This window comes from Carassius gibelio, chromosome A18, assembly GCF_023724105.1.
Source record: "Carassius gibelio isolate Cgi1373 ecotype wild population from Czech Republic chromosome A18, carGib1.2-hapl.c, whole genome shotgun sequence".
NCBI lineage: Eukaryota > Metazoa > Chordata > Actinopteri > Cypriniformes > Cyprinidae > Carassius > Carassius gibelio.
Window position 1 is genome coordinate 4405382 of NC_068388.1, and position 27703 is coordinate 4433084.

The 27703-nt window shown below is 37.5% G+C and overlaps 2 protein-coding genes across 3 annotated transcripts in view; one reads left to right on the top strand and one right to left on the bottom strand.

Annotated features, from left to right (window-relative positions):
- The first annotated feature begins 8867 nt into the window (after window positions 1-8867).
- LOC127934008 (arylsulfatase A-like) lies at window positions 8868-13336 on the top strand. Its single transcript, XM_052531170.1, has 8 exons — window positions 8868-9288; window positions 10271-10511; window positions 10632-10850; window positions 11461-11630; window positions 11705-11829; window positions 11929-12056; window positions 12650-12752; window positions 12848-13336. Exons 1-8 carry the CDS (start codon window positions 9065-9067, stop codon window positions 13141-13143), a joined length of 1506 nt encoding a protein of 501 aa, XP_052387130.1. The 5' UTR covers window positions 8868-9064; the 3' UTR covers window positions 13144-13336.
- A 360-nt stretch (window positions 13337-13696) lies between these two features.
- LOC127934004 (C-Jun-amino-terminal kinase-interacting protein 2) overlaps window positions 13697-27703 on the bottom strand; it is a 46780-nt gene continuing 32773 nt past the window's right edge. For both annotated transcript variants that reach the window (XM_052531166.1, XM_052531165.1), the window contains exons 3-12: window positions 25365-25580; window positions 24213-24291; window positions 23614-23808; window positions 21101-23437; window positions 20316-20391; window positions 19829-20120; window positions 18276-18398; window positions 17974-18044; window positions 17758-17856; window positions 13697-17142 (exon numbers count right to left, since the gene is read on the bottom strand). In XM_052531166.1, coding sequence (XP_052387126.1) covers window positions 17070-17142; window positions 17758-17856; window positions 17974-18044; window positions 18276-18398; window positions 19829-20120; window positions 20316-20391; window positions 21101-23437; window positions 23614-23808; window positions 24213-24291; window positions 25365-25505 — 3486 coding nt within the window. In that variant the 5' untranslated portion in view covers window positions 25506-25580 and the 3' untranslated portion in view covers window positions 13697-17069. The remainder of the gene's footprint in view (window positions 17143-17757; window positions 17857-17973; window positions 18045-18275; window positions 18399-19828; window positions 20121-20315; window positions 20392-21100; window positions 23438-23613; window positions 23809-24212; window positions 24292-25364; window positions 25581-27703) is intronic.

Genomic DNA, 27703 nt, shown 5'->3' on the forward strand with positions numbered 1-27703 from the left:
ATGATTAGGAATCATCCAGTCTGTAGCAAATATAATAATAATAATAATAATAATAATAATAAGCAAACATACTATAAATAAAAATACTATAAATATCTGTGCCCATAAGGACACAAAATAAAACGTTCTGTCAAAGTGCAGACCTACTGCTCAGCAAAAAGCACTTAATAAACCTGGCCCAAGTACAGAGCCTTGGGGGTTACCCGTTAAAGTACTACAATAATAACACACACTGACCTTGAAATCTGTCTGCTTTTTATTAATCAGTTATGACTTTATTTCCCATGTCTGCAGGAGTCATATGCAACCGTACAAACCGCAATATCAGATGAAGCCCAAGTGTAACTGAAACAAGCTAATGGCTAATATTTAAAGACATTTATTTAAATAAGTTCCCCATCTGTGTGATAGGTATTCCCTACATTAGTATGTTCAGTGCTGCTTTCTGTCAAAGTCTTCATATTAACATCATTTAAAGGTCAGAGCTGTCGTTTTTGTCACCTGGCCCTGAAAAATATTGCCTCTACTATTCTTCACCCCCATCATAACATGCTGCAGAACCTGTCCAGAGATTTCTTCTCTCTCTCGCGCTCTCGACTCTGACATTTTATCACTGCTGTGTCAGTGTGCCAAGTCTTGCTCATAGCGTTTCTTTATTTCCTTCCAAAATCGCATACTGACATTTCGTCATTTCTGGGTCACCCCAAGCATCACTCCGATATCGAAGCGAACACTGTTTGCTTGTTCACGTAACAGACTCAAACATTGTGGAACAATAAAACCACCCAAATCATGTGTCAGTCTGACGGACGTGAGAATATTAGCATGTGTTTGATTTGATACACAGCAGTGTTGCTGTCGGCCAGCTTGTCACTCCAGGTGTGTGTTCTGTTTAATGCACACCTTTCAGAGTGTGTCTCCCCATCAGCTTTAAATATCACGTATTTGATGTATCATTGGATACTACAAGACTAATTTTAAGCCGTAATGTGCAGTTAAAATTGATTTTGACTGGCACAAAATGAGGGACTATAATGGCACTTTTTGTATCGAATGAATCGCCAAATCAAATTGGAAATATTGCTGTAAAACGGTGGACAATTTCAGTAAGATTTAGAGGTTATTCCGCTGAGATTTAGTAATTTCACCTTCATTTTATCATCTAGGCCTCCTGTTTCCACCCATGATCCTGCAGTCATTGATTAAGAAGAGAGGTGTGGTAACTAGAGTCTGATGAGGTGTACCTGAAGTTAATAGCGCTCTGTTAATGCTGCTATAAAAGGGTGTGCTTAGACTTGCTAATGTCATTTTTATTGATCGTGATTCGTGAAAAGGCCAAGTGCCCAAGATGCATTTGGGAAAGATAGCAATCTGAACATTTAAATCACCACCAGCATCATCATGGAAGTGGACTATGTTTGCACTGGAATAGTGGATCAGAGTTTATTTCAGTGTTACAGACAAACAGAAAATCCTCTGCATTCAAGTCAGGGTAGAAGGCATATAATTTTTTTTCATGAATGAAAATGAGTCTGTGAAGGACAGAGAGATACAGTTTGTTCAATGGGTTGTATTTTTGTCTTTCTTCATTGCTTTTGATATTTGTGCTGATACAATAGTGAACACACATCTTTACAAAACAATTTCTGGTATACCACGAAGCTCCAGAAAAATATTTTGTGAAATTTAGTCATGACTTGAGACTGTTAAGACTGTACAACCCATTGGACGGACTGTGGAGATCTCTATTACAGCCTTGTGCTTATTCCTCTCAAAAAAATTTAATGTGGCATCTAAAATACATACAAGGGCTGAATACATAAAATCAGCAAATACAAATGTCTGTTCGTTTTTTAAACAAGTCTTCTATGCATATACCAAGCCTGTTTTTATGTGTTACAAATACAGTAAAAACAATAATATTGTAGAAATAATATTACAGTTTAAAACAGCACATTGCAAACTGGATTTATTGACAAACTGTTATATCAAGCTGGTTGATTGCAAAACTTTTGCTTTCTAGATCTCTCTGATACAGCACATCAATTTATTTTCACCCTCAAACCACCTTGTTTGCTCCTCGTTTTCAACATTTAGGTCACATTTTCCCCTGTAAAACAATACACTCATAATATTACAGCAGGATTGTATCTCTCTCCCTCCAGAGTGCCAAGCACTTGTTCTCTCCGCATGCCAAAGAGCAGCTAACAGCCAAAAGGAGGCACTCAATACGCCCTGAATTATTCAACAGCTTTATCTGCTGTCCAACAACAGACAAGGAGAGAGAGTCAGAGAGAGGTTAAGATTAAGATCCCTCCTCTCTTTCTCTCGTCATATTTGTTCAATTATTCATTGATAATTAGTTGAGCAGAATGCAGGTCTTTTGATAAATGGTGTTTGGTGATCGATTGATTTACAATGTCACAATATATACTTATACTTATGACATATTGCGTTTCAGTTTGGCCAGTGTCCAATGCATTTGGCAACATTGATTGATTGAGACTGATAAAGATGGACCAGACTCTTCAGCACTCCTCTCAGTGTGACTGAAGCCCTGCAGATATTCACTCTCTGTATCTCTCTCTCTCTCTCTCAGACTCTGCCACACACTGAATATAAAGTTCTTATTTAAAGGCAAACTCAGGCCCTTCGCATACATCAGTAAACACGTAAAGCATATTAATGGCTCTTCATCTATTTGTCTCATGAAAGACGGACTTCATTAGTGCTTTAATGCTGAAAAGATCTATACACCAAAAGTCCTTGTTTCACTTGCAGTACAGGTTACCTCTAAGAAGAAATAGGGATAGTCCACCCCAAAATCGCAGTACTTTTGTTGTTTACGCACCTCATGTCATTCCAAACCTGTTAATTCTTCAGTGGAACAAAAAAAGGAGAAAGAAGGCTTACACTGCTCTTTTCCATATGACCTTAATTATTAAAAAAAAAAAAACAGTAAAAGGCACCAAAAAAAGTAGACCCTACTAATGCACTATATTCAAAGTCTACTGAAAGCATAATATGCAAGGAACAGGCAAAATGTAAATCATTATTCACTAATAATTATGTAGTGCTACAGACTTTTTGCTGATTTTATCATTTGCCAGGCAAAACTATGAAGTCAGAGTACTTTGAAAAGTAATAGTTTACAACAAAGTCTTAACCTGAAGAATGCGGTAACAATAAGCAATAAAATAAGCAATAAAAAAGTGGTAGCAAACATTTCAAAACAGACAACCTCTGTTAAAATGATATTTCTCTATCTTTTGGATTATCTGCTAAATACATAAATAATAACAAAATTATATATAAGGTCCAGATAAATGGTTGTCCAGAGTAATTATTTTTTATGCTAGAGTTGCATTTTTCTCTAAATGGGCTCCCGCTTCCAACATCATAAAGACTGTAATTTGTGCATAATAAACATAGATCACTGTCTTAGTTTAGGTTACACAACAGATTTTGTTTCAGGATTTACGTCTTTGAGTGCTTCTGCTTTAGCTCCACTAATAGACATACAATTACAGAATATGCCATCTATAACTCTGCTCAGCTCTGAGAGATTAAACAACGTATCTAAGACAGACACAGAACTAAAAGAAAAATGAAGCCCAGAGAACTGAAACAAAGCATTAAAACTCCCTTAAGTCACTAATGAGCATCCAGAGTCAGTCTCAGACAGCACAACTCGCCCACAGAAGTCTGATGCACTGTGCACACAATAACACTATGGGTGATGTAAAACTGAGAGTTTGATGCTGATTGGCTGGGTCTGAATACTATGTTTTCAAAATTGACCTGTAGGTGGTTGAATGATTGACAAGCCAAGTAATCAATCAGAATCTCAGTACAATTTTAGGCCAGTTTCTGGTACATCTCTCTCTGATGTGATGCATTTAAAATATTGCATGTTCAAAAGCACCTAAATGGAGCACAACAAAAAGAAACGGGGGTCTTGACAAAAATTGTCAAAATCTATTTGAAATATTTTAAGCTTTTAATATAAATTTTTACTTGTTTTCAATACTGTTTTTAAGCGTTGTATTTTAAAAAGTAATTAAAATATATTTTAAAATGTACAAATACACAGTTATAGATGGAATGTGTGTGTGTGTGTGTATGTGTAATATATATATATATATATATATATATATATATATACATATATTTATATATATATATTAAAAAATATATATATATATATATATATATATATATAATCTATCTATCTGTCTATATGTCTGTGTGGAAGAAAAAAGAAAAATGTATAAGATATTTACATTTATAAATGGAAAAAAAATAAACATTTAAGATGGAAAACGTAATTTCCACTATTTTACCACACAATGTCTGACTGTTGTTGAAAATTATAACTTTTTCTTAAGTGACTTGCCTAGTGTATTTAAGGTTAATTAATTTTTATTTTTTTAAATAAATAAAGGTTGTCCATAAATCAATCACTTGCAGACACTACCGTCCTATTTACATTACCATTCATCATCAATTTCAAATTTACCTGCTCATAAGTTACGTATAAATAAATAAAAACAAACTGGTTGATCAATTTACATGCAAGTCAGATTCTTAAGTGGGCACTTCTTGGCCAGACTAAATCTGCAAAGTGCACCAGACATTATGCTGATAGTCAAAGCCTGGCTCTGCGAGTCTAATGAGCATCTGTCTGCAGGATACTCTCTAAAGCATGTTTAAATCACTCACACACAATACAAATGGCTGCTGAAGTACCAGACATGGACTTATTACAGAAAATTATCATCAGCTGATCTTTGATCTTTATAAAACCTTCACTTCCTGCATTGGTGAAATATGAAGACTTCCTTTGGAATGGCATATTTAAGTACTTAAAGCAAATCTAAAAGGTCAGGTTTTCTCTATTCACAATTACTTAACGAACTCATTAACACGGAATCAGAGATCAAAAGATGACCTGGAAGGAAAGTAGTCAAGTGGCTGAGGTTTGGCTACGTAATACGGTGAGATGATGAGATAGTATCCTTTTCCTCAGGTATCCAAGCTGACTGTACACTGCGGGCCAGGATTTAATGCCCTGAAAATCAATGCGGCATGCCAAATGTATCGGTGGCGATGCAGGCGTAATGTAAGGGCCTGCTCTTCCTCCGCCAGCGGGAACCCAGCCAGACTCAGTTAAAGTCATCTAACATGGCCGCCAGTCACTGGGGCAAAGATAATTGTCTTTTCTGGAGATGATAAATAAAAAATAATAAAACAGCTTGGGATGGAAGCAAACAGGCATGCAAAAGAGAAAGAGAGAGAATATTTCAGCAGAGGGCAAAAGGGAGACATTTTAGAGCATCTCACGGTTTCTCGTTTTCTCTCCACCTGCATTCATTACTCTAATACCAAACACACTCGCGCCAAACTGAATGTAGGTCATCTCTGAATGGGCATGTGAAAGTGAATGGTGAATCAAAACGATTTATCAATGCGCAGATCCCTGAGCACTATGAGCAGGAGTGGAGGGTCACATAACACTCCCCTCACATTTAATGCAGGAACGCAAATCACACAAGTGTGTCAAATAAATGCTGTCCTTCTGAGCTTTCTGTTCATCACAGAATAAGAAAAAAATTTATCATGGTTTTCTCAAAAATATATTAAGCAGGCTGTGCTAATAAGAAATATTTCTTGAGCAGCAGATCACCATATTCGAATGATTTCTGAAGGAATATGTGACACAGAAGACTGGAGTAATGACACTAAAATTCAGCTTTGCATCACAGGAATAAATTACATTTTAAGATAAATTCAAATAGAAAATATATATTCTAATTTATAATAATATTTCACAATATTACTGCTTTTACTGTATTTTTGTTCAAAAAAATGCAGATTTGGTGCATCTTGAAATAGACTTTCTATATCTTAAAAATATATATATTTTTTATTTGTAGTTTCAGTGTAGTTATTAGATTTTGACTAACTTTTCCTTTCTTGCTAAAAAGGCATATAAGTTTCTTTGAATATGTCCTTACAGTCTAAATCAAATTTCAATTCTGCATCCTGTCTGCTACTTAGATTCAGGAATTGCAATGGTACACAATCATGTTGCTAAAACCTTCACAGTGGTAGATGGTAATGATTTTCTGGTCTCTATTTCTCAGGTTCCTCCAATTTAAATCCAAGGCCCAAGGATCTCTGCAACAACCAAAAGACATCTTAATACTGAAAAGCAACAGTAGAACTCTCCTCAGTAAGTCTAAAGGTTGGCAATGAAGGGTGATTTATTAGTTGATTTAGTTTTAATTGAACCATTAAGTGCAGTGGTTTTCAACATTTTCCACTTGAAATCCCTCTGTTGTCCAACACAATATTCAAAAACATTGATACATTTAATGAATTAATCATGAATCATGACTGTGACCCTAGAAGTTAGGTAGGCTAACTGTGTGTTCTTCAATAAAATCAATGGATATTAAATGGAAATAAGAAAGATGTTGTGTTTTTATCATGTTAATTTCATATTATTAGAGATCAATTTGAATTTGATTAATATATTGATAATAATGTATCAATTTTAATACTTTTAAATCATCCTACAGCCCCTTTGGAAATTAACAGAGAGTCTGTAGTGGACCCCGGCCCCTTGAGAAACACTGATCTAGTGTTCTCAAAAGAGTGAGGGTTCATGCATAATAAATCTTAGTATTCATGAAATGCTTTGAACAGAGACCATTATGTTAATTAATTCCTCAAGTCTGACAAATATATATATATTGGCATTTCTTAATTCAAGCATATTGATTTTGTAATATTTCTTACTCCTGCACTGAAATCTTCTTCAGGTAAGTGTGTCGTCTCACCTCCCATCTCTCACTTCTGTATGAGTGAACTGTGAAGACAGTGCAATTCAAATGCAGAGCATGTTAGATTTCCTTCTCTCCCTGAAAATCTGTACTGACGTTCACCTCCTCCAGCTAGTGGAGCAAGCCATTTTATCCCCCATTGCTTTAATTGGCTGATTGTCACGTTGTATCACAAGCAAAGCAGGCACAGGGTGATGTAAAGGACGGTGGCCGGACACTGCAGCCCTGCTTTAACTGCCTCTAATGAGATATTAATAATGATCGAAGCCATCAGTCTGCAGCTCCAGTGTGCTCAGACTACAGTGAGCTTATGCAACAGTGACATACAGTGGTAGAGAGCTGAACTGCAAACAGATGGCCATTTCTAATGAGATTGCACATTTGCTCTCAAAATACAGTTTATGAGTCCCATGTGCATCAACACAAAGCAGGAGCAACCCCTGTTGACAGTCACTTCCACAAAAGACTGCAGATACCCCAAAACCACAAAGATTATTTCAGACTGATCACCTGCCATTGGCTGGTCAAACACAACATTTATACAAAAAAACTTAACTGACATCAATTAATGAATGAATTAACGGTGTTAAAAACACTGTGACCATAGACTTTAAGATCGTCAACTCCACGCTCTTAGAAACATTATTACCATATATTTCCTTCATATAATTTTGAGTGCTGCTTTTATTAAAGCAAAAGGTGATTATGGCCTAATTAAATGCTAACAAATACTGAAATCATTATTAAATATTAATTAGATTTTTCACTAAAATTGTTCTTATAATATTGATGATATAATCATAATAACACAATTTGTATAAAGAATGCAAAATAAAGGTATTTTACTATAGGCTAGGGTCTAACATTTTTGGACCCACTGTATTTCTCAAAAAATACAGTGGTTTGATAAACGCTTGATTTTTCAATGGTAAGGGTTATATTTGTATGAATGCCCAAATATTTGTGTTATTATTAGTTTTTGTTACTGATTTTTAAATACAATATTTTCCAGGCTATAAGTCGCACTTTTTTCATAGTTTGGCTGGTCCTGCGACTTATAGTCAGATGTGACTTATTTATCAAAATTAATTTGACATGAACCGAGAGAAATGAACCAAGAGAAAACATTACAGCCGCGAGAGGGCGCTCTATGCTGCTCAGTGCTCCTGTAGTCTACACTGAAGACATAGAGCGCCCTCTCGCGGCTGTAGACGGTAATGTTTTCTCTTGGTTATTGGTTCTAAATAAATGCGACTTATAGTCCAGTGCGAGTTATATTTGTTTTTGTCCTCTTCATGTTGTATTTTCGGACTGATGCGACTTATATTCAGGTGCGACTTATAGTCCGAAAAATACGGTATACAATTTCTTCCCTCATTAAACTGAGGCATAGCTCGCACAAATATGGATAATAATAATATAAATATTTAGGCCTACTCATCACCATGCTGATGCTGACGAAGTTCTTTTCAGTGGAACTCAAACTGAGATGTTTTGAAGAATGTTGTTGCTCAAATAAAGAAAGGAGTATGTAAAAAGAAAAAGAAAATATTATAATTCACATGCAACAATTATTCAAACTTGTGAAAATGAGATGGCAGAAACAATGGGAGGAAGAAAGAACAAAGAGATGGTTTTATTAAATCCAAAGAAATGTATACGGTAAAGGTAGAATGACAAGGAGAAACAGAAAGGAAGAATCAATGATACATCTAGACTTAGATTTGGACTTACTGCGTTTAATAGTACCTTGAATAAATTAAGGCAACACCAGACAGGAAAATGTGACCATTGTGATGAAGAGGAAACATTGGAACACATTGTACAGTGAAAGAAGAATGTTGCTTTGTAATCTGAAAATAATTAAGATGAAGTTTGACTTAATAAACATATTGCAGAGGAACTCATATGAGGAATGTATTAATTTTGTAATGCTTTATTTGAAAATGACTGATCTAGATAAAATAATATAGGTGTTAGGGGGATCAGGAAAAGGAATTAGCGAACTTGGCCCACACTCCTAACCAACAGATGGCTTGAAGTTGTAGGCCTATGCCACCAGCCTTCAAGAAGAAGAAGACTTTTATTTTTGCGGGATGTGAATGGCTGCAGAGTCACGCCATCTGCGCCTCGGAGTCTGGCAGAAATGAACTGAGCAGGAACTTTCAATAACGTTTTCCAAAATAGTAGAGATTTTGTGATATACGTGTCAGACTATGGATTTAATGAGAGTAATCGTGTTGTTTGCACTGATCGCAGCTCGGTGTGCTCGCGCATCGCTGCCGAACTTTGTGCTGCTGTTCGCCGATGACTTGGGTTACGGTGATCTGGGGTGTTTCGGACACCCGAGCTCCCTCACCCCGAATTTAGACCGACTGGCAGCCGGCGGACTGCGGTTTACCGACTTCTATGTCACGAGCCCCGTGTGCAGCCCCTCCAGGTAAAACCAAATGTTTCTAGAGAAAGGTAACACCAAATCCACCTGTTATCCAGCCTATTAACAGTATACTTTCATTTATTTATGCATTCATTTGTACACCTGCTTTTGAGAGTTTTTGAATCCCCTTCCAGCTTCCCATTTTTAATATTTGTTTTTAAGAAATTGTAAATTGTTTTTAAAAGATTATTTTTAGTTTATATGTAGTAGTTTGAGGCGGCCCGTTTTTTTCTTGATTTATTAATTGATTAGATCTCTTATAGATGTAATTTATTGTATTACTTACGGCTGGACGATATATCGAGTGTGCATCTCGTCGGTAAAACCGGTTCCGTGATTACCGCTAAATCCCCATCACCTGCTTTCAAATGGAGCGACGAGATGCACATGATCACACACACACACACACACACACACACACACACACACACACACACACACACACACACACACACCATTAGTCCAGCCCTAGTATTATTAGTAGGTCTACTATTTATGCAATTATTTATTTATTTATATATTTTATGATTATTTATTTTTTTGCTCATTTTATTTATTATTATTTATTTTTATTTTTTTGTCAGAAAAACGTTGTCCCTTGATTTATTGCCAAATTGGTAAACTATATAATCACAGACTTTACATAATCCATAATTGATCGTTTAGTGTCTTGCACAGAAGATGGCGCCAGAATACAGGGTAATATTCATTGACTTTGGTTGGAAACTATCATAAGCATCCTAATAATAGGCCTACTTTTTATGCAATATTCAAAATGTATATTAAGCACAGTATATTTATTTTCTGTATGCAAGAAATATTATGACCTAATTTTTTTTTAATGGCTTATTATGTTAAGCTTGACCTTCCATTTCTCTTATGATGAATGAAGCAACATCAGCCTGATTACAATTCACCCTCATCCTGACAAGTTGTTATTATACTAATGCACAGCATTCTTTTTTGCATACTGTTTTTGGCCCAGGGCAGCCTTGTTAACGGGTCGCTATCAGACTCGATCCGGGATTTATCCTGGTGTGTTCTATCCAGGCTCAAATGGGGGTCTCCCGCTCAACGAGACCACTGTTGCAGAGGTGCTTAAATCTCAGGGTTATGCTACAGCCATAGTGGGCAAATGGCACCTGGGCGTCGGGCCAAATGGCATTTACCTGCCCACCCGACAGGGCTTTGACCGTTATCTCGGTATTCCATACTCACACGACCAGGTCATTATGTTTGCTTGAAATATTCAGTTTTCACCAAAAGGAAATTCCATAGCATTATTCTAATATATGTTTGTAATGCAGTTTCATTGGATTATATTTGTTGCTCTCTCTATATCAAAGGGTCCCTGTCAGAATCTGGTGTGTTTCCCTCCGGATGTGAAGTGCTATGGCTTCTGTGATCAGGGTGTTGTGACTGTACCTCTCCTGAGTAATGAGAATATCAAGCGGCAGCCTGCAGACTTCCTGCAGCTTGAGAAGGAATACAGCGAATTTGCCTCTAAATTCATCAATGATGCTGTCCAGAATAACCAGCCATTCTTCCTGTACTATCCTTCACATGTGAGTCAAAACTACAATCTTAAGCAAATCATTTTTGTAATGTTTTATGCATTTGCTTGCATGTCTCTAAAGGAGTTTGAATAGAATTCTGGATAATGTGTATGTGTGTATATTTATATTTTTATATATATATATATTTTTTTTTATTATTATATAGATGTTATATAAAACATATATTATATTTTATTCATAAATTTTGTTTATTACAAAATATTAAAATATACAAAAATTAAAGTTGTTAAATCCCCATTTCTTTAGTAACACTGACTTTTCTGAGTCAGAGGATTGTGGGTAGTGTAGTTCTTCACTGAGAATGAACAGGAAAATAATTATGAATTGAATAATAATCAACTAAATAATTAAGACTAATAATATAATGATTTGAATAATTAAAATAAAGAATAATTATCCCCCCCTCCATTTTAAATTTAAATAAACACAATTAAAACCAAAAGTTGAAATCACACTGATTTTCTAAAGGTTTCGATAGTGTTAGTAGGTCTTTCTTGCAAGATTTCCAAAATGTACTTTGACCAGAGTGTTACGATCTCGTATAAACCCACTCAGAGTATGTATTTAATGACTCTTTGCCTGGTGTCTGTCTCTCCAGCACACACACTACCCTCAGTATGCAGGTGCAGACTATGCAGGGAAGTCTCCTCGTGGGCCGTTCGGTGACGCTCTGATGGAGTTTGATGGCACTGTGGGGAAGATTCTGCAAACTCTGGAGGAGAGAGGGGTGATCAACAACACTCTCATCTTCTTCACTGGTGACAACGGGTAAGTGTTTCTCCTTAGTCCATGCTTTACGTTTTTCCATTTGCCTTAACATCTATATTTGTGTGCGTTCGCAGACCAGAGCTCATGCGGAAGTCTCATGGGGGAAACGCAGGACTGTTGAAATGTGGTAAAGGCACCACTTATGAAGGAGGAATGAGAGAGCCGGCTATCGCATACTGGCCTGGATCCATCCAACCAGGTGCTAAGAGTTGAACAGTCCTGCGTCTGAATCCAGCAACAAGAAATTTACAATGTTTTTATGAAACCGATTTAATTTATATGTTCCCATCATTCAAAGGTGTGACCCGTGCTCTGGCCAGCTCTTTGGATATTCTGCCCACCTTCGCCCGACTGGCTGGAGCTGCATTACCTGATGTTCAACTGGACGGGTTCGACATGACAAACATCCTGTTGAACCACAGACCGGTAAGAGAACAAATGATCAAAGATGAAATATATTTACTTAAACGCTTAGTTCATACATTCATTATTTTTCACCTTTGGGGTCAGTAAGATTACTGAAATGTGATTTTTACAATCGTGTTTTATGTTCACCAAGGCTACATTTATTTTAAGAATTTTAATATTGTGAAATATTATTTTTCTATTTATACATTATGTGAACGAACTCCATCGCACACCTGTAAGCGATAGGTGCGTAGAAAATTAAGACCAGGAGATTTATACATTTTAAAATGTAATTTTATTCCTGTGATCAAAGCTGAATTTTCAGCATCATTACTCCAGTCTTCAGTGACAGGATCATTCAGAAATCATTCTAATATGCAGATTTTTTTAAAAAGAGATATATAACACACACATCTTTAATGTCTATCTATTTACTGTCACCCTGTGCTTTAAAAAACAGTTTTTTGAGCCCCTGCTCTACTCTGTTGTACTACTGTCTAGCTTTTTATGATTTTTTTTTTTTCCTCTACCTCTGTAAAGATATTTAAGTGACAAATAAACCTGAAACTGCGTGTACTCCTCCAAAAAGGGCCAAAATGTCATTGTTTCAGAGTGAAAGACAGACCATCTTTTACTACCCGACTTCTCCAAGTCAGGAGCATGGCGTGTTTGCAGTGAGATGGAAAAATTTCAAGGCACATTACTATACACAAGGTAAGTTCACCATTTCTTGGACTCTATATAAACCCCACCTTCCTACCTCTCCTCCTTGTCTATTTGTGTTTTGTCTTTTCCCCCTTTGAACTCAGGTGCAAATCACAGTCGAGGCACCCCAGACAGCAACTGCTCATCACTTCCCCTCCTGCATCATGATCCTCCTTTACTATATAACTTGGAGGCGGACCCCTCAGAATACTATAACCTTAACAGTTCCGAATGGGACTCTGTGCTCCAGCAAATCCAGGCCATCAAGGAGCACTTTGAGGCTTCTATGGTGTTTGGAGAAAGTGAGATTGCCAAAGGGATAGACTCTGCACTCGCGCCCTGCTGCGTTCCTAATTGCACCCCTAAACCTGAATGCTGCCACTGCACTCCTGCACTTTAATGGAAGCACACTGCCAAATCCCAGCACCGTCACAGGAACATGAAATTCCAGTTCACAAGCACTCCGAAAGACCGATTGGGTTTACTTGATTTTCTTGCGAGGGGAAAAAATCCTGAACTTTTCTAGAATCTTGTTCGGTTTAAGTTCTTTTGAAGGAATACAAATGAAAAGAGTTAATAAAAAATGAAGTTGATCCTGTTGCTTTTTTGTCTACAAATACTCCAATTAGTGCATGGAATGGTTGTATGCATGCTAAAAACAGTGTTACTGTTACAGTGTTATCTCTCAATTTGAAGACCAAAATGTGACTGACTAGTTCACCGATACAATAATAGGCTGTTAACAGTGTATTGTTAAGCACAAATGTATGAATGTTTGTCGTACTGTCTTTTGAGATTCATTCAATATCAGTATTATGGAGTGATATTTGGGTAGTAAAAGAACTATGGACTTACAGTATACAAGGCTGAACTAACTGAATGGCAACGCATTTAAAAATAATTTAAAATAAAATCCTATAATGGTATCTAAAAATAACACTGCTCCGAAACACTTTGGTGACATCAAGCATATAGTATTTTATTCATAAGACCAAATCCATGACAAGGCAGTGAGATTTTTTTTTTTTTTTTCGTTTTTTCTTTACAAGTTGTCATTTTTAAAGATACAAGATACATAGTTTTGTCATACTGAAGCTGTTTCCGTTATACAGTGAAGGACTGAATTCTGTACGTTTTAGTCCAGAACTTTGTATTTCTTGTAATTGTATTTCAGCTACCCAAGCTTAAGTGATCAAGAAGAAGTATTAGATGCTCTGCTTGAATGTGTTAGGGGTTTCACAGCCAATTTGTCACTACAAATTGCTTAAGTGAAGGCTAAAATATTTAAGATATTCATTTATTGTATGAACGCACAATAAAAATGTCATGTAACAGTCATAACTAAGGATTTAGAGCTCCGATTCATATTTGTTCATAAATGAGACAAAATTGCTGATCATTCGGTTCAATGATGGATGATTTTTTTTGTGCATTCGAAACATGTCTGTTTGTGATTGTTAGAACCTCAGCGACTGCATGTTATTCCACACATCCAACAACAGATGTACACTGATGTAAAGCAGATAAAGGAAAGATACAAATACTAATTCAAAGCTATTTATATCTTTTCACCCCATCACAGTTGGCTTTTGGTTGTAAGATTGCTATCGTCAACATTATTAATATCTTATTTCTTTTACATTTACATAGTAATCTCAATAACATACTCAACAGAAAGGACACAGCGTGGTGATCCTGACTCTAAAATATTTACAGCAATCTAACCAAAAACAAGACACGTTTAAAACCTAAATCTCCTTCCGTAAGAGTATCACTGTCACAAATGAACGGGTAACCATGGACGGAGATTGCAGGCTGCTGGAGCATACAGTCACGTGTGCAGGGAACATTGGGCTGTGTGCAAAATAGCATACTACCATACTATGCATACTACTGTAGTATACCCCAGAGCAGTGTTGTGCATGAAAAATTCAGATGTTTTGCCAAAATGTGCAATATTAAAAACCACAAAGAACAGGATGCTGAATTCCTCAATGCAGGATTTAGTACATGAAATATCAGCTGTGGTCTTTGTCAACTCCTTGATTTATTATTTTGACAGACTGATAAATCTTAAGACGGACTTCTGTAATGTAATGAGGTTTACAAAGTATGTAGTATGCAGTATGCTAATATTCCACTTCATTCCAAACGCAGCCTTTCATTTCTAGTTAATGAAACAGTAAGTTACCTGACAGGATGTCGTATATATGCCATCTCTTCATAATTTTGACCTATGCATGTACCAGATATAGCATATCGGATACATCAAGCCATTTTTAAATAGAACTACACACATTTTCCTGTAATATTACCTGAATGTCTTCACATCATGATTCTGATTGTGAGCTGTTGCATGGCCCTGGATTGCATTCATCAGGTAAATGTTATTGTAGGTCATTACTGTGTGAAGCCAGCAGGGGGATCTGCTCTGTTTAGTCTCAGCAGTGCAGGTCAAGGTCAGGACGAGGGCTAGTTAGAATTAAGAGCGCTGAACAACCACACCGCATCTACCGATCAGCGTCTGTGACTGACTCAGAGAGACAAAACAATACACAAGGATTGTTTTCCAGTGTCCTGAGCTTATTATATAATCACATGGCATCTACATAAATGACATTCACTTATTCATTGCTTCACGGGACTGAATAAGGGTATTTTTATTCTTTAGTGAAGCAGCATTTGTCCTGCAAATTAACTGAGAAGTAAATTGTCCAGTCCACTGGTAAAATACTCCTGCATTCAGTATGCTTACAGTCTATAAGTATTGCATCCCTCTGAAATATCTACCTGCAAATGTTGAAAGCATGGCTTAAAAGTTTCAATGCAACCTGAAGATCATACAAGACAGCAGACTATGGTAAGCTGTCAGGTTTGAGAGATGGAGAAATATTATCTGACTGAATCCCCAAAGGACTATGCTGTATCATAGCCAACCGGATGAATCACACAAAGTCGATATCTGAGTAATATTTTACCCCAAAATGAAATGCAAAATATATCAATTTTATTGTGCATGCAAATAAAGCCTATTTTTTTATTGTTTAATGACAATATAGCACATTCCCTCACCTCCCTCTCCATTATTATTATTAATTATATGAATAAATATAGATATGAATGATACAATCATAAGTTATTTATATATAATGGTAATATTTGCAGCACAGCCCTAATTGCATGCCGATTTTTTTAAATAAAAAATATTGTCAGGATGATTTGCATAACTATTACTGAGAACCATCAATGAAAACCAACTACAAATAAACCCAGAACTAAACATCTGGATGCATTACAATAACTGTAGGTGTTTAACTATGATGGGAATGTCACAATGGCAATGCAAATAATGAAAATTAAACACAAAAACTCAAAACTGAAACATCTGGATGAATTACAGTAATTGTGGGTGTTAAACATTGATATGAAAGTAATGTCAAGAATCATCTTTCCACAAAATACCATTTCTTAAAACTTTATTGTGATTTTGGGGTCAAATATGCTCCAGATGTGACTTGATGAGACTCACCGAACATCTCTAGATCCATCTACACCCAGCCTGCCGACCTGCAATCCGTCCCACTTTTTCATTCGCAGACAGATGGCGCAGGATATTTGCATACTGTGATGTATTGTAGCATCTGTATTCACCTACAGTCATCTCTATTTGTACAGTATTTACATTGCGGTAGAATCAGAAACGTACAGTAAGCCTTCTACTACATGGGAACAGACAATCTGTAGACCCATCGATGATTCCAGGTCACGTCCTACTGCCCTGTCCTCTTTAGTACAAACCCAGTACAGCAATGTATCAGAATCGGACAAATACATATTTACAAAAAATCCTGGTCTTCAGATTCAAACCTCTGATCGCCTTTTGCTTTTAAACATTGTTAGATCTCCCATGTGTGTTTGTGAGCATAACCCTCAAAGCCATGCAATCAAACATGTGAAGTCATATTTTGCCTTTTCTACATCAGTACTATATATATATATATATATATATATATTAAACCGATGTATCCACCCCAAAACCATATCCCTAATTATATAGTAGAAAAGTTAAATAAACAAGCAATCCATCTCATTGATGAGATTAAATTAACTGATAAACATTTAAATAAATAGACAGACCACTAAGAGCCTATATGTAAAGTATTCAGCTCAGTTCATGTGGAGAGAACAAGAGAAACTGAGGAAGAGAAGAAAGAGATGAGGCCTATGTTACATTTGAGGAGGCTGCCAGACGCCTCGTAGTGGCCAAGCCCAGGAACAGACATCTGTCGTGAGGGACAGCAGGTGCTATGGTTACCCTTTTCTCCTTTACTCAAGGTAGATATCTTCGGTAGGACAGGCGTATTCTAAGTGCTCCTGGTAGTACTCCTGGAATGCCCGTCTGAAACAAGCACATAGAGACATACAGTGCGTATCCGAACATACACGTGTGAATATATACCGATTTGTTCACAATAAACCAGGATTTAAATACAAGTCTAGTTCAAGCCCAGCACACAGTATAACACAGCTAGTCAAGCCAGCTAACTACACAGGATGCTTTTCTGGTTGCATAAAGTGTGCAAAATAATTTCAACTCTACAGAAAACTAAAGCTGTGAGTCTGTACAAGTGTGTAGGTTGATAAGCTTCTCTCTTGTTATGTGCACTTGTGCGTTTTCTTGTGTAATTAACATGATGAAAGCAAAGTGTCGTCATCAAAGCAACTTTTCCCCCTTCATTTCTGTACTAAATGATAAGACTATCGTATAGTATGTTCGTAAAATTATATTATGCAATGTAGCAGAGCTAGCTGCCTCCTGCTGGGGCCCATAACTCAGGTCCCCTGTCTTCTCCAAAAGAGAAAAGTTTTGATATTTCACACAGCAGTCTGCTCTGATAATGAAGCAGAGATCGATCACTCGTATTTATGTCTCTTCTCTTCTTTTCACCTTGGCTCGATATTCTCAGTCTTCAAAGTTTCTTGTGAATGTTTTTGTGACGTGTATTAAACTCACCCCACACACTCAGCTACATGTCTCATGGCGTCCTGAGAGACAAAGACGTGACATGCAAACCTGTTCAGCATCGGGTGCTTGGTAATGAAACCAAAATAACTACAAAGAGACACACAGAGAGAGAGGGACAAGTCTTCTTTTGGTAAAATGCATAAAGAGTTGTTTTGGGGTTTACGAAAAGAAATAGAAAGTGGTAATGTATGTGTGTGTGTTTACCAGTTGTTTTTAGGATGACATCCACAGAAGGAGATGTTTTTCATTTGGAAGAAGTGACTACATCTGTCAAACTATGAAAATAAATGAGAGGAGGAATAATTATAAATATCAAAATCCAAGCTAAATACTGAAATGTAGATATTCTCATAATGTATACTAAGCATCTATGTATTAAATATTTTTCTAATTAAAAGTCATGCACATGTAGAAATTAATAGTACTTATTCAAATTCATTTTCACATGAGATGATGACTCAATAGCCAAACAATAAATACAAATGTAAGTTTTGTCTCTCTCTTACCTCCCCTGAAAGGTCGTACTCGTCATCCAAACTCATGACTAGTTTCACACCCTGCAGGCTTATTTCCAGCTCACAAATAGATGGGGGATGAAGATGCACCGTCCTCTTCCTTGCCATAGCGATCTGAAATACAAACAAACTAGTGCTGTAAATCAAATGAAGCCAAAATTAACCAATTAATCGCACATTATTTCTGAAATTAATCACGATTAATCCCATCTAATAATTTCACAGGCAATCTTCAAATAAATAACAGAGGCAGTATATTTCTAAACATTTGTTACGTGGCATCTTTTTTGTGACTGAATGGGAGTATCACTGATACCAATACTACTGAAAATAATTTTGACCCCCTAATATTTAACTCATTAACCCATTATAATAAATGTCATATTTTGAACCTATGTCCTTCATTAATGTAGAAAATATACAGGAAATATACGTTATTCAGACTCTTTAGCTCAATCTAAAGTCAAACTTAAAACTCATTTATTCAGAACTGCTTATCTTCTACGATTACTTTGTGCACTCAAGTCCAGTATTTTTATTTTTTCTTATTTATTTATTATTATTGCTGTTTTTTATTGACATTGTTATTTGCTGTTATTTTCTGTTTTAATATTGTTACTGTTGTTACTTGTTGTACGGTGACCTTGAGGGGTTTGAAAGGCACCTTAAATAAAATGCATTATTATTATTATTATTATTATTATTATTAGGAATTGTAAATTGCACTAAATTAAACATAGATGAATCCTTAATGCTACAGAAGTTATTGATTTCCACTTTCTTTTGTTCTTTTTATGAACAGACATCACAGCAGCAGGTTTATTAGGTTATTTTGGCTGCTATTCATTTAAGAGCTGCCGCTGATGAACATGATGTGGATCTGACACGATTCGTATTTTGCTCATATTTAACAAATATTTACATACATGCACAGTTTAAGGCAGCTTTTATTTGCCTTTTTTGGTCATTTCATGACTTAACTGATGACATAACAACATTGCATGCTCTAAGTTTCTTTTGTGCTTTCATGCTTTGATATGAAATGATATACAGTGCTCTGGCAAATTTGTGCGTGCAATTGTGGCGCACGTGCTACGAGCACAGTATAATGGTTGACAGGACAGGAAAATTAATTTTCACTGACACTGTATAGCCTGACAACATCTCATCTGATCGCAGTTCACTGTTGTTCTACTCCCTCGTCACCTTGTGCTCATGAATAGCGCCTGGTACTGAGGGCAAGATGGAGTGTACGTCTGTTGTGGTCATAAAGACGTTCTGCATCTAAATAATGCAATTCTTGTCAAGAAAAAAGAGATAGAAAGCAGCAGTTGTGAGAGGAGTGGCAATCCCTAGCGTTGTGTTAAATATTTTTAAAGATGTTAAACTGGGAAAAAAATGAATCACATTCGTTAACGCACTAATTTTTGACCACACTAAAACTAACATATTAGTTCCCGTTTGCATAATATGATGTAACATTGTGCATTCTTTACGTCTCACACAATAACAGCACAAACTGATACATTTGCTGTCTATGGTACCTTCTGCATGGCAGCACACAGGATGCCGTTGCCTTGGTGATAAGGAACTTCCACTGAACCCAGGAACTGCACTCGGAAGCTTTCCATCCAAGCAGGGTTCCTCTTCATTGCTATGGAAACACACAGGTCTTTTGTTTGGCCAACAACCTCGTGGGCATAGTACGCTGGGAAAATTCCTCTGGCCCCTGTGCGCATGTTGTACCCACGGTACCAGTAATCATCCTCCTCTTCCTCAACGAATAATGGATCATCAACGTCTAACTCCAGCTCATCTGCATGTCGTGGGATGAACCTGCAGCACGGGCAATAAAACTTGCATTTGCATTGCTTGCAATAGATATTATAAGCAGTCAATTAACTGTTTTAACAGATATTATAAAAGAAGATTTCATTGAGGGTTTATGATTGGACATTAAACCAGACTGGAGCTTTTTGATTAGAGCTACTGTAGGTGTTTTAAGGTTATAGTGTTGGCAGCATTGCTCACCTGAAGACTGCTCTGTGAGTCTGATCTCTTTCTTCTCCATTTATAGTGCACGAGAAAAGCCCAAAGGACTCTGTGCCTGAAACACACATAATGCAGATGCATTATGTCACTGTATACTGAGATACAAGCCCCAAGGTAGATTCTCCGAGTGTGCACGTGTATGTGTGACACAGAGTACTGCAAAACTCATTTAGAAGCAGGTCATACAAAATTCTTCATCTTCTGATCTCATCTCATTAGGGTTATTAATTATTAATCCTTCCTGTTCAGCGAGACAGGCTCCTAAATTATGTAAAATAATCATCTAAATCTCTAAAACTGAACTAAAAGACCCCAGAAAGGATCTGCGATTCGGAGTAAATTAAATGTGGTAGTTTTGTCTGTAATATACAACAATTTATTTTCCATTTCCTCCTTGTGCATATTTTTGTATTAAACCTTTACAGTAGCTTTAAAAATGTTGCTTTATTAGACACATTAGTTTAATCGCACAAGAGAGCAAACAATTACAAATTATGCATTTGTGGCACTACTAAATCTTTCAAATAAATCAAAATCAATGGACCATTCCATACATTTAAAGTTAATGGGGTCCAAAACAACACTGGACCCCACTTGACTTTCTTTGTATGGACAAAAAAAAAAAAAAAAACACTTGAAAACATTTTTAAAATCATCTCATTTTGAGTACGGGTTTGGAATTAAATGAAGGTGAGAAAATGATGACAGATTTTTGGGTGAACTATCCCATAACTCTATTATGCACAATGTTAAATTTCACTTACTGGAGGACCGTGATGTGTTGTTGACAAACACATTGAGGAACTTCTTTGAGAAAGGTAAATCTGCCTCGGGGGAGGAGTCTTCTTCAGAGGAGCTTAACAGCAAATCTGGTCTCATGCCTCCTACCATCTGACCCTGTCCATAAATGTCTTCATCTTCATCAACAACTTCTTCATCACAGATAGTAGAGAGTCCATCACTGTCCTCACTGAGAACAGAGGTACAGCGCTTTAGGCTCACCAGCTCAAGGGTTGTGTTTTCATCCACCACTAGGGTGTACTTCATTGAATCATATGCCAAGGAGTCATCAATGGGCCGGTCGGAAGTTGTGTTCCTCAACTCTCGCACGCTCTCGTCAATAGGTGGGGAGCTGTCCAAGTAAGCCTCATTTCCAAAGGGTGACGGTACCGTGTGAAGATCCTCCAGAAAAGGGGAGGTATCTTGCTCATCTTCATCATTATCTGTCGAGTATGTAAGACTGAAACAGTGATTGGTCTGTGATGTTGGGATGTCCAGTGTAAGGCTGTTTTTGACTTCTGTGATTCGCTGCAAAGTGAGCTGATTGACCCGTGTCTCCCGTCCCTCATCCTTGTCGCTGATTATGCTCTCGCTCAAGCTGGGAGATTCCAGCTCCTTCATTCTCTCCATCATCAAGTCATTATTTGGCTCCTCCTCTTCTTCTTTCTGCTTGTTTTTTAATGAGTTTTGGGATGGGAAGTCCTCTGATTCATAATTCTTTGCCCTCGTTTCGAAACCCTCTGTAAAGACAGGTGTAGATTTGCCATATATGGGGTTGCTCATGTACAGACAAGAGTCTGTTCTCTTGCTTTCCTTCGGTCCCTCTTCAGATACATAGCTGGCTTCACTCTCTTTCTCTTCATTCAGCCTCATCTCGGATTTTTCAGAGGGAACCCCTTGTGACTTTTCTTCAGATTTCTGCTTTTGTGAATTGCAGCAATCCGTCTCATTGAAAGTATCTGTTTCCAGGTCCGATGAGGGTGAGATGGTGTCAGAGATGGAGGCTGAGTGTTTGAGGCACTCTTCTGGGCAACTGATTGGGTAGGAGCCTTCTGAAATCATCCTGTTGACCAGGTTGCTGAGAAGCCAAGGAGAATCAGAGTTTTCACTGAGTTCGTCCTCTGACTCTGACTCTGATTCTCCCTCGCTGTTACCATCATACTCGTCCACAGAGGGCATGAGTTTGGAGCCAACGGGCAAATAGAAGGAGCGTTTGAAGCTCTCAAGACTGTGGTCAGGCTCAATCTTCAACAACAGCTGCTGAGAGCCACTATCCTCACAGGGAACGGCAGGAGGAAGAGTCTCATCTGGATCAGCCTGGTGCTCATAAACCTGTTCATCGTCTACATTCTGCAGGCCCATCAGAGCTTGGCCATCATCTAGTTGTAACATGTCTGTGCTGGGATCTAGACCTGGTGAAGGTTCTTGTTTAATTGGGTCAGGTTGGCCTAGAAGAAGAGAAGCTTTTAGACCTACAATACCACTGTCCGGCTCAGGGTCCAGCTCCTGGTCCAGTTCTTGGTCTGAGGTTGGGGAGCTGGCTTCTTCAATGGAATTGGTGAGGTGCGAGGAACGCCCACTGCTAGATTCACTGGTCAGGTCCAGCTCTGTCTCCGAGATGGAGGAAATCATGTTACTAGCAAGTGGATCACATGCAAATGCAGCCTCAAGTTCCCCTTCAATATCTGAGTCTGATCCAGGAGAGCTGAGGTCATCACTGTGGCGGTCTGACTCTGCATAGCGTTTTGCATTCATATCAGCAATGCCTGGATCAGAAGAAGGAGAAGTTGTGTCATTTGCAGCAGCAGGTTGACCCAGATGCATATTTCGAGGTTCATCCATAGCATCAAGCACATCTGATCGACTCGACGACACATAGCTAGAGACAGAAATGGACTCCGCTTGTTCAATGCAGGGGAACTCAACGTAAGAAGAGGCCTCAGCTTCCTTGCAGGTTTGATCATAGGTATCCTTACTCATGAAGTCAATGTCAAACTCTTTGTCCAGCTCCTCATCCGATAGCGGAGTCTCAGCATCATTACCAAGAGGTGCAGTTGAGGACAGACACCTACTGGTGCCATCATATTCCAGCTCTGGGTCGTCAGCAGTCTCTGTGGTCACAGTATACGTGTCATTGGGTCGAGAGCGGCAAGGTCGACGTTTGGCATGACCATTCAGGTCATGGTCAACCTCAGTGTCGGAGCACTGGGAAGTGCAGTCATCCACTGAGGGAACAAGCTCACTTAGAGTGGATTCCTCAACATCAGGCTTCACCTCATTCGCCTCAGACCCACTCGATGAGTTATGTTGACCAAATGAGCCTGGTTTGGAAGATGAGAAAGATATAGAAAAAAAGAGATATGGAGGGGAATTGAGATAAGTTGACAAGGAAAGGACCAAATTTAAAATGTAGTTGGAGGCATCGAATATAACCATTGTTATGGATATATTATATATTAATTTGATTAGCCATTATCAACACGATCAGACTTCTTACCGTATTCTGGTTGCTCTCGTCTGTTGCCTTCAAAGTCGTACAGCAGCGGCCTGCCAGGTGACTGATGAAGACCACAACGTCCTGGTGGCTTTGAGGGTGTACCATTGGTAGAGACAGTGGTATCTGGAGCCCCCAGGCATGTAGTAGTTACATGGGAACCATCCTCAAGGCAAGAGTGGTTTGGAGACAAACAACCTAAAATGTTGAGTAAAATGATTAACAGTCGGCTACTATTCTGATGCAATAATTGTATGAATATTTTTTATAAAATAAGATTTATTTTTGGCTTTATTATGATATAGGACAGATCAGACATGACAGGAAGGGAAATGGGAGAGAGAGAGAAAGAAGGGGGCAGGTTTGGAAAGGTCCTCAAGTCAGAATTCAAACATGGGATGCCTGAAGCGCAGTAGCGCTGTATGTCAGCGCGCTGCCCACAAGGCTATCAGTGGCGACAATTATATGATTAGTTAAGGTTTGTATACAGTTTTTTTTTTAAGCTGTTCATATGTTTTTTGAATCTTGAAATCTATTTAGGAATTCTGTTTTGGATTATTTTATATTATTGTTACATATACAATATATGAACACACAATTACCCTGTGAAGTCGGGTTTCGAAGAGAATCCTGCCAGCTTGACTTCTGTGGTGACACGTTGCTGTTGTTGTTCAGGGAGTCCTGAGAATAGGACCAAAAGAAGAGTTTAAATACAGATAACATGTTTATACACACACACACACACACACACAAACCCGATTCTAAAAAAGTTGAGACACTGTACAAATTGTGAGTATAAAGGAAAGGAATAATTTACAAACCTCATAAACTTACATTTTATTCACAATAGATTACATATAATATATCAAATGTTGAAAGTGAGACATTTTGAAATGTCATGCCAAATATTGGCTCATTTTGGATTTCATGAGAGCTACACATTCCAAAAAAGTTGGGACAGGTAGCAATAAGAGGCCGGAAAAGTTAAATGTACATATAAGGAACAGCTGGAGGACCAATTTCCAACTTATTAGGTCAATTGGCAACATGATTGAGTATAAAAAAGAGCCACTCAGAGTGGCAGTGTCTCTCAGAAGTCAAGATGGGCAGAGGATCACCAATTCCCCCAATTCTGCGGTGAAAAATAGAGGAGCAATATCAGAAAGGAGTTTCTCAGAGAATCTGGAACAATCTCTGTGCGTAAAGGTCAAGGCAGGAAAACCATACTGAATGCCTTTAGACTGTATGCATCACATACAGGAATGCTACAGTAATGGAAAATCACAACATGGGCTCAGGAATACTTCCAGAAAACATTATCGGTGAACACAATCCACCGTGCCATTCGCCGTTGCCAGCTAAAACTCTATAGGTCAAAAAAGAAGCCATATCTAAATATGTTCCAGAAGCACAGGCATTTTCTCTGGGCCAAGGCTCATTTAAAATGGACTGTGGCAAAGTGGAAAACTGTTCTGTGGTCAGACGAATCAAAATTTAAAGTTCATTTTGGAAAACTGGGACGCCATGTCATCTGGACTAAAGAGGACAAGGACAACCCAAGTTGTTATCAGTGCTCAGTTCAGAAGCCTGCATCTCTGATGGTATGGGGTTGCATGAGTGTGTGTGGCATCCACATCATTGTATTCCGTTTTTATTCCCAATTTGTACAGTGTCCCAACTTTTTTGGAATTGGGTTTGAATATATATATATATATATATATATATATATATCATCAGGTGTGAGTTAGAGGTACCTGTGAAACTGCCGCAGTCAGGTTTAGAGTGGTTGGGCGGCTCTTCAGTGTGCCCAGAGTAGGAGAGGGGGGAGGGGATTCTGATGGTGAGGGAGGGGCATCAGGATCTGCATCCTCTTCTTCTTCCTCATCATCGATCATCTCAAACTCTTGGAAGTCATCTTGGAATGAGCACACTGGGTGGTGGAACTCATTCTTTTCTAGAATCAAGCAGTCCTATACAAAAAAAGTATATATTTAAGTAATATTTTAAATATTTTACCTGAAAATAATATCTGGTGTAGCACTGTAAAACATTACCATAAATCAATACTGCAGCCTGTAACGGGTGACTGAATGAATCAGGTAAGTGCAATTAAACACAAAAATTCAATATTCACAAATATCAGTCCGAGCAAATGCTTCTCATGTCTACAATGCATGATTCAGCATGACCTTTTTGCTATGCTGTTAATGTTGTGTTCCATCTATTAGTTGGGCCATATGTTCACCCTAGACTGGATGAAGTCTTGACTTCTAGCCAGGCCATAATTTCTGAAACATGTGTTACTATGTATATATATATAGATAGATTGGTGGTTGCAGGAACAACAAACTATATTGCAGATATATTTAAATGGCAAATATACCATATGTTTATGACTGTAATATTGAAATTAACAGTGAGTTTGAAGGTATATTTTAGATTAAAAAATAAATAAATAATTGAGGTTGTTACAACAGGAAATAATTTAGGCATCTTTCAGTTAGCAAAAAAATACAATAAAAAAAATGTATGTACAATAATGCAATTATATGCAATAAGTCTATGGGACAATTATACAAAAAAAAATTAAAAGCAGAAATGTGGGACTAATATTTTTGATAAAGTATATAAAATTATTTATTTTAATTAAAACATAATAATGATAATAATAATAATTGTAAATGCATTACTAAAAGTTTGTTTTTATTCACCCTGGAATATTGCTTTATAACTAAATTGCTTTTAAAACTAAATGTAGAGTGTGTACTAAATGTAGGACAGGACTAGATTTTATAGATCAGTAATTAACTGGTTAGTAAAAACTGGTTAGCGTTATACCAAATCAGAGTCAGAGTACAATTAAGAATGTAAATTAATAACTCTAATTTTGAATTAATTTTGTCTTGAAAAGGGAAAGTGGATGGACTGGGGATGGACTGAACAAAGCTGAGAGAGTCTTATGGGGAAGGGCAGATGGTGATCGATGCCAAAGCTCTTCAGGTTTCAGCACCCTTCCAGGAAAACAAGTCAATGCACTTACATAAGCCTAACGTCTGATATTCACCTCAATTAAGAACACACACACTAGAGTTAAAATTCTGTTTGTTGCCTGGCAAATGTGTGTGGGTGATGTCATTAAAAGTCTCACACTGCATTAGATTCACAACCAGCTGTCACTGCAGGGACCTGCATCTATACGCCATTTCTCTAACCCAATCAATACCCCTAACCAGCAGCAGTCAAACACACTATGGCTGATACCCGCACTTAGGAGAGAGACATAGATGGCATAATGCTGTATTGACGTAGTTCTAGCTGTCCAGCATGAGTTAGTGTATAAATGCTATATTGAAACTCTATCGTTCTTATATTTCCAAGGACATGACCTCACCCCTGACCAGCACTGATTTTACATCCCTGCTCAGAGACAGAGTCAGCATTACACCAGCAAAAAGTGTTCCGCTGAGCCAGCCGAACTCACACAGAAGTCATGAATGAATGCAGTGCTCTCGATGTTGACCGCACAGGCAGAGCAAGAGAGAGATGAAGAGGACAAAATAAAAGATCCAGTGTTAGAAGGTCAAGGAAACACCATAAGATTGTAAATAGAAGCTTAAAGAGCACACACACACACACATCAGCTGTATATTGCAGTAAATGCAGGAAGGAGGTGGGTTGACCGCATTAGTATAGATACTCATCTGAGACATCAGAGACATTAACTACAGCACAGCACTGCATAATTGAGGGCTCTTGAATAATTCATTAGACAACCTATTCATCAGTTCTGAATGTCTGTCATAGTCTGTCAGTGTTGCCTGGTTTATTACAGTTAACCAAAAAAATGTCCAGGTAATCATCTCATTTACTTTAAATTAGACATAAAACATATTCTATATTATAGTATATTATTATGACTCTTAATAGGGAATACCACTTTTTTACTCATTTTATCCCCCAATAAATATTAAGGTAATAGAAGCTAGTATTTATTTCTTTATTTTTTATTAATTCATAAAAGTCTCATATATTAAAGTCTTGGCTTGCAGAAAAGAAAAGAAAAGAAACATTAAGACAACATGTTCCAGAACTG

Excerpts from the sequence above, each read along its gene's own strand:
- LOC127934008 (XM_052531170.1), top strand. The coding sequence starts at position 9,065 with ATGGATTTAATGAGAGTAATCGTGTTGTTTGCACTGATCGCAGCTCGG. Across the intron at positions 10,512-10,631 it reads TTCCATACTCACACGACCAG|GGTCCCTGTCAGAATCTGGT; the intron begins GTCATTATGTTT and ends TCTATATCAAAG. Across the intron at positions 12,753-12,847 it reads GGCACATTACTATACACAAG|GTGCAAATCACAGTCGAGGC; the intron begins GTAAGTTCACCA and ends CTTTGAACTCAG.